General features: G+C 41.6%; 1 protein-coding gene across 4 annotated transcripts in view; it reads right to left on the minus strand.

Moving 5' to 3' along the window:
- The window catches only part of ZFAT (zinc finger and AT-hook domain containing), a 78,917-nt gene that overhangs the window by 27,838 nt on the left and 35,455 nt on the right, over positions 1-15,624 (minus strand). For all 4 annotated transcript variants that reach the window (XM_069005526.1, XM_069005527.1, XM_069005528.1 and 1 more), the window contains exons 8-10: positions 10,339-10,426; positions 6,378-6,527; positions 4,351-4,524 (exon numbers count right to left, since the gene is read on the minus strand). In XM_069005526.1, coding sequence (XP_068861627.1) covers positions 4,351-4,524; positions 6,378-6,527; positions 10,339-10,426 — 412 coding nt within the window. The remainder of the gene's footprint in view (positions 1-4,350; positions 4,525-6,377; positions 6,528-10,338; positions 10,427-15,624) is intronic.

The raw sequence follows: 15,624 nt of genomic DNA on the forward strand, positions 1-15,624 counted from the left end.
GGACACCTTCCACTAGAAGTCACCACAGGTATTCCAGAAGATGATGAATTTGAAGCCAGATAAAGAAGGCTCCTGGTAATAACAGTGCCTCTAGAGTCAAGGTTTCAGCCTGACCTAGCAGTTATTTGCAAGAGAACATAGCTCTTCACTTGGATTTCAATATTTAAAGCTAATTTCACACTTTTAAACCCAATCCAGACATGGTGAGAGCCTGCTCAACTATGGCACTACTCTTAAGTGAAAAATTCAAAGCAGCCTCAGATGAATTGCAGTAATGACTTACACACACACAGCTTTTTTTCAAGAAATGTAACTAACAGGTGAAAAAAATTCAACTTTCATTGCTGAATATTTGATCCTGCCAGATGGTGAAAACAAAACAGAAAGGTTTTGAAATTAAACCCCATGTAGTGATTTACTTTACAGGGACATAGAAAGAGAGCTTCTTTATAGATTGATCATGCTTGAAATTTCCTTTTCATTCAAACACAACCACCTGCCTCCTTCTCCCAGCCAGGAATCAGCTGAGGATTGCATTTGGTAAGCAAAATCTTGATTCTTGCATATGAAGTTTAGATGCATGTGCCACACCTAGTTGTTACTGACCAAGTTATTTCAAAATACTGGAAAGTACTTTTTGAATAATAAGTGATTTACTAACTCACAGTATTTCTGCAGTAACTTTGTTAATAAAACAGTAACTATAATCTTCCTGTAATGTAGCATATTGATGTAAAGGGGATTGCCTCTCTCACTTGAACACACAGACATAAGCATTACTTAATATCTCTGACACAGAAACTTCATATACATTCTAAAAATGTAACAGAGCATTCTTTCTGTGAAGATGTAATTTGAAGGACAAAAAAAGAAAGAATGGAAATGAAATGGTCAATAAAAAGTGGAATGAGGTTTCACACAGTTGCATGAGTAACAGAGATCAAGCTACTAAGTCATAGTGAAGGTCTGTACAACTTATCCTGCTAAATAATTTACTTCAATTTGATAAACACAGAATAATAAAGTATTGTTGCGCTCTAACTTTTCATATAAAATGGGGTACTTTTCTGGATGTGCATCTTGCTTTTACAGTTATCATCATAGAAATATTAAAATTGCAGGGCAAATAAGGTGCTGCATGTGAGACTGTAGAGAGTCAGTGCCCAGGTTTGCCACTGGCTGATTAGACATCAGGACAGGGCCTTGTGTCTGCTGGGCTGCTGGATTTGCCATCAGGATCCTAACAATATTCTCACAGAACAAAACAGTAAGAGACTTAAACACAAAACTACTGGCAATTTCAAACTACCAATTATTTTTGATGTATTGAGATCAACAATTTTCTGTAAGAACAAGGAAGGCATATAAAGCCAACACAAAATTTCAGAAAAACCTAGTATTTCAGAGACAGCTGTCTGTCTTTCACAGAAATTAATTTTTGTCATGGGTTAGCATAGCTACGGAAATGATTCTCTTGCAAAGAGGTGCTTACAGCTTCCTCTATGACCTGACAGAACATATCAACTGGCTAGTTTGAATATTGACAACTTTTTAAGCCACTTAAAAAGCCACTCTTTAGCTTGACACGCCTCTGTGGTCCACATTTAAGAATGGACAAACCCCGGGAAAGCTCTCTCTTGCTTCTGGCCTTGGGACAGGTAACTGGGGGGGGCCATGCGGCCCAGCGGGGCCAGGCCCTGCTCAGCCTGCGCCGGGCTGGGACACAGCCATCCTGGAGCCGTGCGGCCCCGTTCCATCTCGGGGCCGTGCGGCCCCGTTCCATCCTGGCCCCCCCACGGCCCTGTTTCATCCTGGCCCCCCCCCACAGCCCTGTTCCATCCAGGCCCCACCACGGCCCTGTTCCATCCAGGCCCCCCCACGGCCCTGTTCCATCCTGGCCCCACCACGGCCCTGTTCCATCCAGGCCCCACCACAGCCCTGTTCCATCCAGGTCCCCCCACAGCCCTGTTCCATCCAGGTCCCCCCACAGCCCTGTTCCATCCAGGCCTCCCCACAGCCCTGTTCCATCCAGGCCCCCCCCCAGCCCTGTTCCATCCAGGCCCCACCACGGCCCTGTTCCATCTCCTGGCCCCACCACGGCCCTGTTCCATCCAGGCCCCCCCCCAGCCCTGTTCCATCCAGGCCCCACCACGGCCCTGTTCCATCCTGGCCCCACCACGGCCCTGTTCCATCCAGGTCCCTGCACAGCCCTGTTCCATCCTGGCCCCTCCACGGCCCTGTTCCATCCAGGTCCCCCCACAGCCCTGTTCCATCCTGGCCCCCCCACGGCCCTGTTCCATCCAGGTCCCCCCCCAGCCCTGTTCCATCCTGGCCCCACCACGGCCCTGTTCCATCCAGGCCCCCCCACAGCCCTGTTCCATCCAGGCCTCCCCAGAGCCCTGTTCCATCCAGACCCCCCAGAGCCCTGTTCCATCCAGGCCCCACCACGGCCCTGTTCCATCCAGGCCCCACCACGGCCCTGTTCCATCCAGGTCCCCCCACGGCCCTGTTCCATCCAGGTCCCCCCACAGCCCTGTTCCATCCAGGCCTCCCCACAGCCCTGTTCCATCCAGGCCCCCCCAGAGCCCTGTTCCATCCAGGCCCCACCACGGCCCTGTTCCATCCAGGCCCCCCCACGGCCCTGTTCCATCCAGGTCCCCCCACAGCCCTGTTCCATCCAGGCCTCCCCACAGCCATGTTCCATCCAGGCCCCCCCCCAGCCCTGTTCCATCCAGGCCCCACCACGGCCCTGTTCCATCCAGGTCCCCCCACGGCCCTGTTCCATCCAGGTCCCCCCACAGCCCTGTTCCATCCAGGCCTCCCCACAGCCATGTTCCATCCAGGCCCCCCCCCAGCCCTGTTCCATCCAGGCCCCACCACGGCCCTGTTCCATCCAGGTCCCCCCACGGCCCTGTTCCATCCAGGTCCCCGCACGGCCTTGTTCCATCCAGGCCCCACCACAGCCATGTTCCATCCAGGCCCCCCCCCAGCCCTGTTCCATCCAGGCCCCCCCACAGCCCTGTTCCATCCAGGCCCCACCACAGCCCTTTTCCATCCAGGCCCCACCCACGGCCCTGTTCCATCCAGGTCCCCGCACGGCCTTGTTCCATCCAGGCCCCCCCACAGCCCTGTTCCATCCAGGTCCCCCCACAGCCCTGTTCCGTGCAGGCTGCCCCTGGTGTGGCCGGGGCTCGTCTGAGATCACTGCCCTGCTGTCTGGCAAAGAACATTCGACCAACAGTGATAAGTGAACTCCAGCTGCAAGGCCCAGCTGAGATTAACCCTTTTAGTGCTGTAAGTTTCCCCCAGAACAGATGAAGCCTGCAGACATCAATTCACTCCCGAGTCAACGCCATAAAGACAACAAAGTCAGTGAAGAAGGAAGAGCTGAAACCCTGAGGGAGGAGAAAGAGGAGATGCTTAGAAGCTGAAATTCTGTTGTAAAGATATGGTGGTGATGGACTATGATATATCAGAGTACCCGTTGTAATTTCATGAAAGCATGGGGGGTTGGAGCGTTCAAACTGTAACTGTGAGCAGAAGTACTTGTGCTGAAATAAGCAAATGACAGTAGCTGTAATTTGATGAGGACCCTTTTGCTCCCAGGGAAGGGGGAGGGCCTCTATTCCTAGAGATGAAGATGTTCCCAGAGATGGGTGAAGAGAACCTTTGCTTCTGAACAGCTCAACCTTAAAATGGTACCCCAGTAGCTCAAGACTGGACCCTCGAAAACAGTTGTGGGAAAAGTTGCAAGTCGGGGGAAGGGACTCTCACATGCAGGCAGAGAACCAATCCGGGCAGCTGTCTCGCTGTGACATTGAAGCCATGAAGAGAACTTCTTGTGGAGATGTCTCCACAGCATGAGCAAGAGAGACTCCTCTCCCTAAGTGAACTGAAAAAGGTTATTACAGAAGTGGTAAACAGACTGAACATCTCAAGGGTTGTCTTTTTACATTGTCAGTGGGAGAAGGGAGAAAGGTGGGAGGAGGAGAAGTGTTCTGAAGGTTTAGTCTGATTTTTTTTTTCTTTCTTTTAGGTCCATTAATAAACTTTATATTCTTTTAAGTTTTGTGCCTGCTTTGCTTTCTCCTAATTCTTATCTCACAGAAGGTAAATAATGAGTATTTTGGACCAAACCACTACACTCTAACTGGTGTTTCTGCCCGGTTTACGAACTGAATCCGCTGCAGTTTTTCAAAGTTTTGAATTGTTTTCCAAATGGTGTCTCCTGGGAATAAACAAAATCTGTAAATCACACTTAAGTGTTCAACGGTAAAACATTTGTTAATGAGGCCTGTCGAACAGCCAATATTTATTGTCCTAAAATAGATTTAATAAACATGCACTTACCATCAGCAGTATGAAGGAGTTTATGGCTCTTCAAAGTGCCCTTTGATTTGAACTTTTTCCCACACATATCACAAAGGTGCGTTTTCTCCGTGCTGTGACGATTCATGTGGGCTTTCAAGTTGCTCTTGCTGCGAGTGGCGTACTCACAGAGGGAACATTTGAAGGGTTTGACACCTAAACATGAAAAATTATACCATGAAACAAGCAGGCTGTGCCTTTCCATGAGAGGCTGGACATTTGCTTGAAAGAAATTTCACATCATGTGAGCAACATGGACAAAGAGAAACATTTCAAAATTTGGATCTCTACAAATAAAAAATTTCATATATAGCTTCTGTGTAAATGATGCCAAGCTTGTGACAGCATCACTTAACTGTTAAGAGAAAGGAGGAGTCTTTTAGAATTGAATATTGCTCTACTGAAGCCAGGTACTGAGTTTAGCCAGGCAGTACTGATATTTGGGTCTTGCTATGCCTATCCTTCATTTAGAAGTAAGCTCCAGACTGCCTCCATTGATGCCTAGCTGGTGTAAATATCTCCCTCTGAATAGCTTCAAATAAGGACCATTCTCTGTTTACTACACTGTTTACAACGAGGAAGCAACCTGTGGTAAGGAGGACTGCTTCATTAGGTAGTTAAGGCATAAGTTAAATGTGCAAGCTGTGTTTTATTGTTAACTAGTGTCAGATTTGCTAATGGGTCAGGCAGTGGTATTGCCTGGGCTCTCAGTAAGATACAAGCACTTAAAACTTCACTTCCCTCAAACTGTCCAAAGCACGTAGAGAGCTATCCAGTGTTGTCACATTAACAGAAGGTCTGTAAGAACAAAGTAAATCCTTCAAAGAAAAGCTGAATAAATCTGAACTGGCAGAGTAGTTCAACAGTTGCATGAGGGTCTGCACATTTTATATTGACACTCGTGACCTTAAAACTAGATTTACAAGCATGAGGAATTACAGTCTGCTTTAAGCAGACTTGATTGCACACTTTCATTTGGGAATAAATTTCTATTCACCTCTTTCTCCTGCTAGTTACATGACAGGGGTTCCCAGTTCCAGTCAGAATAAAAGAACTCTGTCTATGGAATACACAAGGAATTGCTCTAACCTACATTCTGCCTTACCTAAATTCCTTAATGAAGGCCACTGGAAAGGACCCCTGCTATGCTACGCAGGCAGGAAAACTTAGAGCATTTAAACAAATATGCTGAACTACCTATATGGGAACACTTTGGAAACAAGATACCAGCTTGAGAATTATCCCCTTTATGCAGAGGGATGGCTAAAGAACCCAAAGGCATGGGCAGTCTGCCCCATAGATTATTAACATGACCAAAGACCATGTAAGCAGTCTTCAACCTTTTATTAAAATACACAGACTTGATAGACACAAGATTTTACTGTCTAAAGATTTTAAATTCTAGGCATTTTTAACCCATGTGTTGCCACATTACTGGAATTTCTCCCTTAAAAAGTCATAAATATGATGAGCATTATCTTAGGGGATTTTGATCACTGTCTGTGTCTGTGCAGCTAGCTGCCATGCTCTGCATGATTTAATTAAAATACTCACAGAATTTATATGTATACATCAAAGCAATTGGATTTCAGTTGGTTTACTAACAGATTTCCAGACCAAGGATTTTTGGACAAATGTGAAAGGAGCAGCAGCGACTCATAAGATGGCACAGAAAATTGCTTGTTTTAAAATACTGAGCATGTGTTTAATTCACTCCTCCTTACTCCCATAGAATACTTTATAGATGTTTATGAATGAGTTTTGGAAAAAAATTGCATCAGATTTTTATTAATTTTTATAGAACATTTAAATTGTCTATTCATATTCTGAGTGTGCAGTTCCATATGTGATCCAGAATCCATTAAACTAATTAATTAATCTCCAATGTAGCTTAAAGTTTGTCATTTGGGTATAGAAATAAACTTGAATCTGGTTTTTTTTATGTCAGCAAAGCTCCAGTGGAATATAAGACTCGTTATATGCCCAAAAGTGTAAAACCAGAGTTTTACCTTCATGAGCCCAAATATGACGTTGAAGGTCTGATCCATTCTTCATAAAATAAAAATCACAGTGGGGACATTTCACAGCTCGTTTTCCAATAAGTCCTTTCAGCTGAACTCTTCTGCCAAGAATCTCAGAAATAGTAGTCATTGAAACCTCTGCGAGAAATGCAAAAGATAGTAAGAAACAGAAGGACATGAGGGAATTTATTCTGTAAATAATATTGAAGAGCTAGATCCTGATTCAGTCCAGCTTTTTAAAAGCACTATTTCCCCTACTCCCAGCTCAAAACTGACTTGAGCAAGGAGCACAAGGACCTTTTTTTTCCTTTAGGCCTTCTAGGATGCTCTGTCCTTTCTCTCCTGATCTATGAACTCACTGTCTTCACTGCCTGTTTAAAAAAATATATATTTTTTAATATAAAAAAAAATATGATTGTGCCACTGGCACAAAAGATCATTTTCTGACTATAAACGTTTTCAATAAGCTAAATTGGCACTTTTTTCTTCAATATTTGCAAAAGCTTTATTCAAGATTTCACCCCAGATTTCGATGTCACGAATCCGACAATTCATTTCAGCCACATCTACAATGGTCAGAATGCTGATAATCAGGCACTTTAAAGTCAAAACCAGACTCATGGAATAAATGTGACTGGAAAGGACCTCTGAAGTCACCTACTCCAAGCAGGGTCAACTTTACAGTTCCATTTCTGAAGTTAGATCAAGTTGCTTGGGGTCATTTCCAGTCCTGTTCTGAACACATCCAAGGATGCAGATTCTACAGCTTCTCTTGGCCCATTCCAGTGTTTAACCACCTTTACAGTCAAAACTTTTCCTAGTTCTAATCAGAATCTCCTTGTTCCAACTCACATCCCTTCACTGTACAGCTCTGAAAGAGCTGTAGAGAAAAATCTGCCTCTGTCTTCTTTTTAATTAGATTGCTGAAGACACCAATTAAGATTCCTCTCCTGGCCTTTTCTTATTCAAGTTAGACACACTCAATTCTGTGTATTTCCTTCATATGAGATAATGTTTTGGTTGTCACAGTGAAAAAGTTCAAAATAATGAAGTTTAAATTAAAGTGGCCCAGACACATAATGAAAACATTGCCAGATGCTTTTAAAAATAAATCAAATTGCTCAATGCACATCAGATGAATGAAATGCTATCTCTTGACTTAATGAAAGTAAAACACTCATGCAATCTAAACCTGAAGACATAAAAGCTGGTGATGTTTCATGCCCCACATCTTATAAATTTGAAAGTTCCTGTCTAAACTTAAGATTTTTACCAAAATCACTTTGTCTCCTGATCATTGGTCCCAGAATGGAATCACAAAAATCCTGCCTGAACTCATATGCACAGGGAAAACAACCTCAAAAGTGAACTATAAAAGCCCATGAACTGAGCAGAGATAAGTTCTAAAGTACCCAAAAAAGAAAAATACAGCCGTAAGTCTGAACCCTCATCTGCCTTTCCTGGCTTAGATCCTTCATTCCTGACTGCAGGCTAGGATGTCTGCTCAGTGGGGAGCTATGGAAGCTGATGCCTCTCATGTCTCAAAACTATTAAGAAATATCACATTAAATCAGACAGTGGATGAAAGGTAGATAATTCTAGTGAGCTGGGACCAGAACCCAGGACTCCTCCTTCACTGCTGCATACTAAAATCATTGGGTAATAAAGCCAAGCTCTCTTATCTCTTTGGTTTGAAATACTGCTCTGCCAAAGCCTACAGAGATTTTTGTCTCACTGCCTTCATGGGACCAAAATTCAACTCCTCTGCAAATATAGAAGAGGAAGGAGTACTTTATAATTTCATACTTTCTACTTGATGAAACAGAAGAGACAAGGAAGGGGGGGGAATGCTGAATAATACTAAGAAAGGAAGGAGAGGGGGAGTTCTAAAAATAACATTTTAATGATAAATATGAATGTGTTTCAGTTTAAATTAATTTTTGATATGTCATTTTAAAATTCAATTCCTCTTAACAGTACTCATTTTTCCTTTCATCTTTATTCATGTTCATTTACATTTTTGAAAATAACTGCACTCATGCCACTGCAGTATTTAATAGCTTATACCATCAGACCCCTCACATTTATTTGGCTCGTAATTAGGTATGGTGTACAAATAAAGGATTTCCTCCTGAATACAAGGAGAAAATTCACAGAAATAAAATAGATTTGTACATTAATTCTCCTCCATATATTAAGACAGGCTTGTTGTATAACTATTGCACAGGCCTATCTCAGATGTATTTTTTTTTAGTACCACAGAGATGTATCTAATAAATCTGCTATTCTGCCTTTAAGCTCTATTCGCCTGTGATACATGAATGAAAAATGAAAACACAAAATAATAGTGCAGATTTTCTTTTTAAACCTTACATCTATTATAAGAGTTTAAAAGACCCACTTGGATCAAAAAAAAATTACACTATACTTTTTTTAGAGGGATTCAGATACCAAATAAATTTTTCAGAAGTATTTAAATCCATGAGTTTAGTACTTCAGGGCTCCAGAGTTAACTGGCACTTCTGGACCTCAGACACGGCATACACTGATAATTCAGCAGTCAGTGGACCACTTCAGGCTAATGGCAACATGTAAGGGCACAGAACTTAATGTCCTGCCAGTTCACAGATCCTGTTATTCAGGGAGGTCTCCTGTGCTCCCTGGCTGAGGCAGCACAAAGGCTTTAAGGGCACAGTTCTTGAGATTCAATTTCTATGCTTACTGGTGTTATACCTCCTGACTACAGTATAGCTCAGAAGCCTTTTCTCATCTCAATTTCCTGCATCAGACATGTCCTCTGACGTACGACAAGCCCTCCAACCAGACTGCTCTGGAGTGGTCTGCAAATAAAGAGGTTTAGTAACTAAAGAGCTGAAGTGGGAGTTAAGTATGAAATTAAAGCAAAGGAAATTGTTTAAAACACGGGTCTAGCACTATCTAGTGGCAGTAAGAAGATAAACTACTGCTTTACCTATTATCCTGTACTATGACAAGAAAGACAAGAAAAGTCATTTTAATAGCATTTTTTTTCCTCAGAATCAGTCTGAGCATGGCCAGTGTTTTCTTTCTTTGTATCCCATTATGTCAGGTGGTAAGGAGCACTGTAGCTGAGTTAATGAAAGCGTCACCTCTCCCTCCTCCACAGCAGCAGTGGGGCTTTCTATCCAACATAACACAGATCCTGAGGAGGAGGAAATTAGGGACACACCAGGGTGGCTCTGCCGAATTCACATCAGCCAGGTTTAAATCAACCCCCACACCAGCATTTTGGCATTGAATTCCCAAGATCTGAGAAGAGGTTGTTTACACAGGCACAGCACACTGACTCACCACATTCATGGCATCTTGTACTTGCACTGATAAATCAGGGCACCAGAATATAAGGTATAAACAGAACTTGGAGCAGTTTGCTGGATCCAGCCAAGCTTGCCAGCTCCAGATTACTACTGGCCACACCACATCCCAGCTGGTTCTAGCAGGAGCCCTGCTGCAGACTCCAGCTGGCCTGGGGGTACAGCCCAGCCCACGGGACCTGGGCACACACAGGGCCAGCTCTGCATTCCCATCAGTCACCTACAGACAAATAATGAGCACTAAATGCATTCCTGTCAAGTCATGTAAGGCCAGTGAGAATTTTACACCTCCTGGGTTGTTACAGGATGTCTACATGCCTGATCCCAAACCTCCTAATTTGAATTCACCCTTTGCCAGATGAAGACAGATTTCTTAGCACAATTACCTGACACTCCACAACACACATGCTCAAACAGTAACATTTTTCACTCTAAATTCTAACACCTGCAAAACCAAAACAATTCTTACTCTAAACCCGTTGAATTAAAAATAGACTCTTCTCTTTCTTAGGAATATAATCACATTACACTGCTCATTCTAAACCCTTATCCATTCACTGCAATAGAATGAGAAATTTTCCTTGATTTTTTTTTACCAGGGTGATTTGTCTTGATGTGAGATTTTATAAGTCGATCTTCAGAAAATGACTTCTCACACACAGGACAGGAATAACTCTTTTTATCCTTAAGTGAGAAAGAAAGAAAGAGATTGCATTATCAGTCTACTGGTATAATCACTATAGTCATTATTCAGTAATACATGGTTCTCAACAAAGGTATAATTCAAGGTTTGGTTTTTAAGGAAAAAATGAAGGTATTTATAGTGAAGTAAGTGAAGGAGAAATATTAAAAGAATCTAAGCACATCATTAATCCTCATGAATACAGGGCTCCAAGTTACAGCAGATGAGAATATGCACAATAAATGTAGCATTATCTTCTGACTAACTGTGTAGAAAATCAGGAGTCGAAAAATCAAGTCACGTAATAGAAGAAAATGTATTTGATGTAAGCAGCAATATTTAGGATTTTTCTCTTTTTTTTTTTTTCCCACAAGTCGACCCTTCTGAAATCTAAGGATCAGATCTTACCCTTCTGAAGACAGCCACCACCATGTGGATTTATAATATGGCCTGAAATTGAGCAGCAGAGTTAACAATGGCAGATACCATTACTTATTCAGTGCCTACATTTCTAACTACTTTATAAATATTCAGCATTTTACGAATTACTGATAAAAGTCTTATTCTACCATTTTGATTTAAAGACTTACAGACTACTGTGGAATTTTCTCAGTGTTACTGATGTTATAACAGATTTAACACTATCAATCAAGTTCAACTGGAGAGTTTCGATACAATTTCTTCCTATATGAGATTTTAGTCTAATTGTAGTTTTCATACTTTTTACAAATGCATCTGACTCCACATAAAAATGTAGGATTTTTCTCTGTCAATTGGTACATTATCCAATTCAAGTTAAACCCTGCCACTTATTATATAAATTGGAGAGGTTGATCTTTCCAGAAGCACCTGCTGACACTGGATGCTCAATCAAATGAGTGGCTCCTAGTCACCTCTGCACTGAGTGGATTAATTGATGAGTAAATTATCAAAACCACAGATGGAGGAAGTCGAGTCAGTCCTGGTGCCCAGGTAACACATTACCTGGTTGGAGAGGTGCAGCTACCCAACTACAGAGAACTCTGAAAAGCTGAGCTGAAGCCACAGAACAGATACTTCAGTACTTATTTCACGAGGACAGAAATACTTCTTGAAGAGTGTGGAAGGAAGACTGATCAAAAAGAGGCAGAACCCTGTATTATGAATGAGAAATTTGGAGATAACAGGAGGCTAAGGGTCCTGGACTCTACTAGATTCTGACCTTTGACCAAAGAGCACCTCTGAATAGCAAGGAAGACTGTACAAGGGGGTCATTATCGTCCAGATGCTGCTGTTGTGCAGCTGTAAATGGACATCTCTCTTGAAAGGAAAGCAAAAATTGATGGGTTTTCATGGCAGACAGGTTTTAGAATATGATGCAGCATCTGCAGTCAGTATCAGGTACCTCTGAGAAACAAATCCCTGTGCTGAAGTATGTACAAGTTAAAACCAGCAGTAGCCCTAGAACTCTTGGGCTGAAATAGAAATAAATACTCCCAAGACTGAAGGATATGGAGCTCTCACTGCCATTAATACGGCAGTGGCACAAGGAGGATCCTGCCTGAGCTGACAGGCATTTGCTCCTGTGAGAAAACCTGCACCAGGGACTGGGGATGGCAGCTACAAAAGGATTACCACCCTGAGGACTGGGCCTTGCTATGATGGAGCTGGGGCTGTCAACATTTTAAGCCCTAAGAATCTCAAGTAAAAAAAATGGAACAACAGAGAATACTAGCCAAGTTTTGGAAGAGATTCAAGGAGCCTACAAAGCTGACAAAACCTTGAAAAAGAGCTGTTAATTTGTGGAATTAGGGTCTCTCAAATGATATAACCTACTACTAAATCTGCTACTGATGATTTTGGATTTCTACCTTAATACATTACTCCAATAAAGATTGGTAGATTAATCATAACAAAGCTCCATAGCAATGTCTGCACCTTTTCGAAGATGGAGTTGCATTATCACATTCATAATTTGGCACACATAAAAAAAAAAAAGCACAGTATCACTTAGGGGCTCTTGAGCTAAAATTTGTTGACAGATGTCTGTTCCTCAAATGTGCTATGTATCTGATTTCAAAATATACAATAAATAAAGGAAAAAAAAGAGTATACTTTTAATGTACAGTTGGGTGTTGCTGGTCTTTAATACTCACTGAATTAAGTATTTCTCAGTGTGACCAAATCACTGAGACAAATGTTAAATAAAAAAAATTCAGCACTCCACTTCACACGCACCACTTTAACTGAAGTGCTGTTAACTACAACAACTTTACATTCCTGATAATATTCTTGAGGAAGGCAAGGCTATAAACCTTAGAGGAAAAATCGAAATAATCAGTAAATGCATCAAGAGCTATAGAGCAACATGAATGGATGGGGGCTGAGAACACATCTTTTCACAAAACAATGGTTACAAAATTTTTCAATATAGAAATAACCCCAAGAGCTTTTTTCAAGCAGTTAAAAAGTTATCTACACCAAGTTCTGCAGAAGTCATCTTCAAAAGGGTTATCTTTTGTAGTGTAACAGAGTGTGCCTACAAGCATTGAGTCCCTTCAAAGTGTCTCTGTCAAGCTCCAGAAAGCCAAACCTTTCCTTGCTGGGTATCCAGGCCAGTGCCACAGAGTATTGGAGCTCATGCTGTTAGCTTGGAATGTTGAAGTGTTCTTCTGTCAATGCCCTGAGAGCTTGTGTGAGTCCTTCAGTGTAATCCCATCACTCTCAAAACAGCTTTTAAAAATCCTCTGTTGCAAATGGATATTTCAGAGCACCCAGACCACAACACAGAGCCCTAGAGAAGGTCTCCTGCACCACAGCTCCATCTCTCAGGGGCCCTGGCCATAGGTGATGACAGAAGCCCTTTGAAGCCTGAGGTTGCAGTAACACCTTAATCACATTCTCAGCATGCAAGTTTTCCTCTGGTAATAACGAAAGTTATTTATCCTATACCTTATTGGAGTGCCTGCCTTTTAAATGTCTTTGAAGATTTTTCTGAAGGACATGAACAGAAGCAAAGCATGGAGAGAGCTGGATCTACCTTTGTTAGAGACCAGCTGCATATTCCAATCAGCTATTTAAATTTCGAAGTCAATCACTTCCTGATATTTGCTCAACACCCCTATTAGCCAATTTGAGAAAATATAAGAAACTTAAAGTAATTCCTAAATAAAGGCAGGTTTTTGACTGAAAGTGTTGTTTACATTCCATAAAACAGGAATTTAATTAGGTACGTAAGTATCCTTAAACCTACTGAAAATAATTTAGTCTAAAGCTATCACAAATTTTCTTGTTTATGCTGTTTTGTTATAAAATAAGGTCACTTGCATAATAATCACAATGCATTTCTCTTTATAGAAATGAATTAAAATTGTGCTAAGAAAGCATCAGCTATATTGCATTACCCATTTATAATGCTCTGAAGAGAATTTTATTTCTCTGAGGCATGTGTTTCAAGATAATTCAAGGTGGAGGTGTACAAGTATACAGTCACAAAAAGAAAAATTAAAACCCTCTACTAAATATTGGCACTCACAGAGCATTTCCAGGAAAAGTTCCCACAACTCAATTAACATATCTGATTGCATAATTTTGTAGAGGAATAGAGGGCCAAAGTCTACTCCCACATCTACTCAGATAAACAGAAATTTAATTCCTAACACCTATGGGATCAGAATTAGACCCGAGTTACACTTCTGAGGAGTGAAGACCACCAGAAATCTTCACTGCAGTTGTGATGATGTTCAAATTAAAATTTTCCTAAAAGATTCCTGAATTAAAGTGATGTCCTATTAAAATGCAACTCAGCTAAAAGGATGTGGATGTACCTAGGAGACAGCTGTGCACACGTGTGAGGGAGGCTACAGAAAAATGTGCAAATGCTTAGACAAACTTTTCTGAAGTCTGGCAAGCAGCAGAACTCTCAGCTCACAAAATGACAAGCACCTGCATACACTACTGAAGCATTTTTTCATGACATAATCACTAGTAAAAACAAATGCCAAGCTGATATTCATTATGGAAGTGATGATTAAGAGCAAAACCTGTTTTCCAATGGAGTCCCCGCTCATTAGATCAGAGATGGTTTTGTTAATTTCTTCCCTTTGCAGTACCTTGCATTCTTGACTGCACAGCAGCACTGCTCCAGAGGCAAAGGTAACACAGTCAGACCAGTGACCATGTGAAAATTTACTCTCCTCAGGAAGGGCAAATAAGCAATCAGAGCTCAAGCATCTCACATCCTACTGACAGCTACACTATTACCTGAAAGGTCAACAGCAAAATGGAACTTCTAAGCATCCTTCCACAAAGGCAAGAATAATTTACATCCCAAAATGTGCATGAAAGCAGATGTAGGCACCTAATAATGAGTGGTGGTTCTGGGTCTGAACTACAGTTTAATAGAGGTGCTAATGTTGCAGTATCAATTACATACATAGACTTAAAATATTTTCAGAGACAAACCTCTCTGTGATTGTTTATCTGCTCAGCATAGTGAGTATGGCAAAAGCCACTGGGGTTTGTAAGCAAACTCTGGTACCTACATCAGCATTTAGTTCCACATCCTGTCCTTAATGCTACCATGAGCTCACTCATAATGTAAATTGTCCTAAAGCAATTTGAAACTGCCCAGCCCTTTCCTAGCTCCCATGTCATTGAAGTGATTGGTCATGTCATGGTTTGAACTTTTGAAGAGCTCAATAAATGCCAATAAATGTCAAAACCCACTATAAAAGCTCTAGGAGCAAAAGATGAGTACTGAAAATCAGAGAATATATACAAAGTTTTGATTTTGAATCAAGCCAAGCCTCAATTCCCAGGCTTCAAAAGTAAAAATCTTCCCTGTAACAACAATGTACAGCAAATAGAGAAGGCATAAGGCAGACACCCCATCACTATCAGTCAGGGAATAACCAATCCCAAATTCAGTGCAAGACTTGGGCGCTGCATAGAGAGTAAGATGGGTGGATATACAGCGAGTGACAAGGATGAAGGGAAAGCTGCTTTTCAACACCCATCATTTATCTTCTTCACCAAATAATGCAGGGATCCAGCTGAAATGCAGCCAGCAAGGAGGTAATGAAAGATATGCATGCATACAAGGAAATGAACTGAGATTTCAATATTGTCTGTCTCCAGGGAAGTTTTAATTTTAGTATTTATTAAGAACTGATTTTTCAAATTAAAATTAAAGTAAATTTCCACATTTAACTGTGCATAA

This window comes from Aphelocoma coerulescens, chromosome 2, assembly GCF_041296385.1.
Source record: "Aphelocoma coerulescens isolate FSJ_1873_10779 chromosome 2, UR_Acoe_1.0, whole genome shotgun sequence".
In the NCBI taxonomy this organism is placed as follows: Eukaryota; Metazoa; Chordata; class Aves; order Passeriformes; family Corvidae; genus Aphelocoma; species Aphelocoma coerulescens.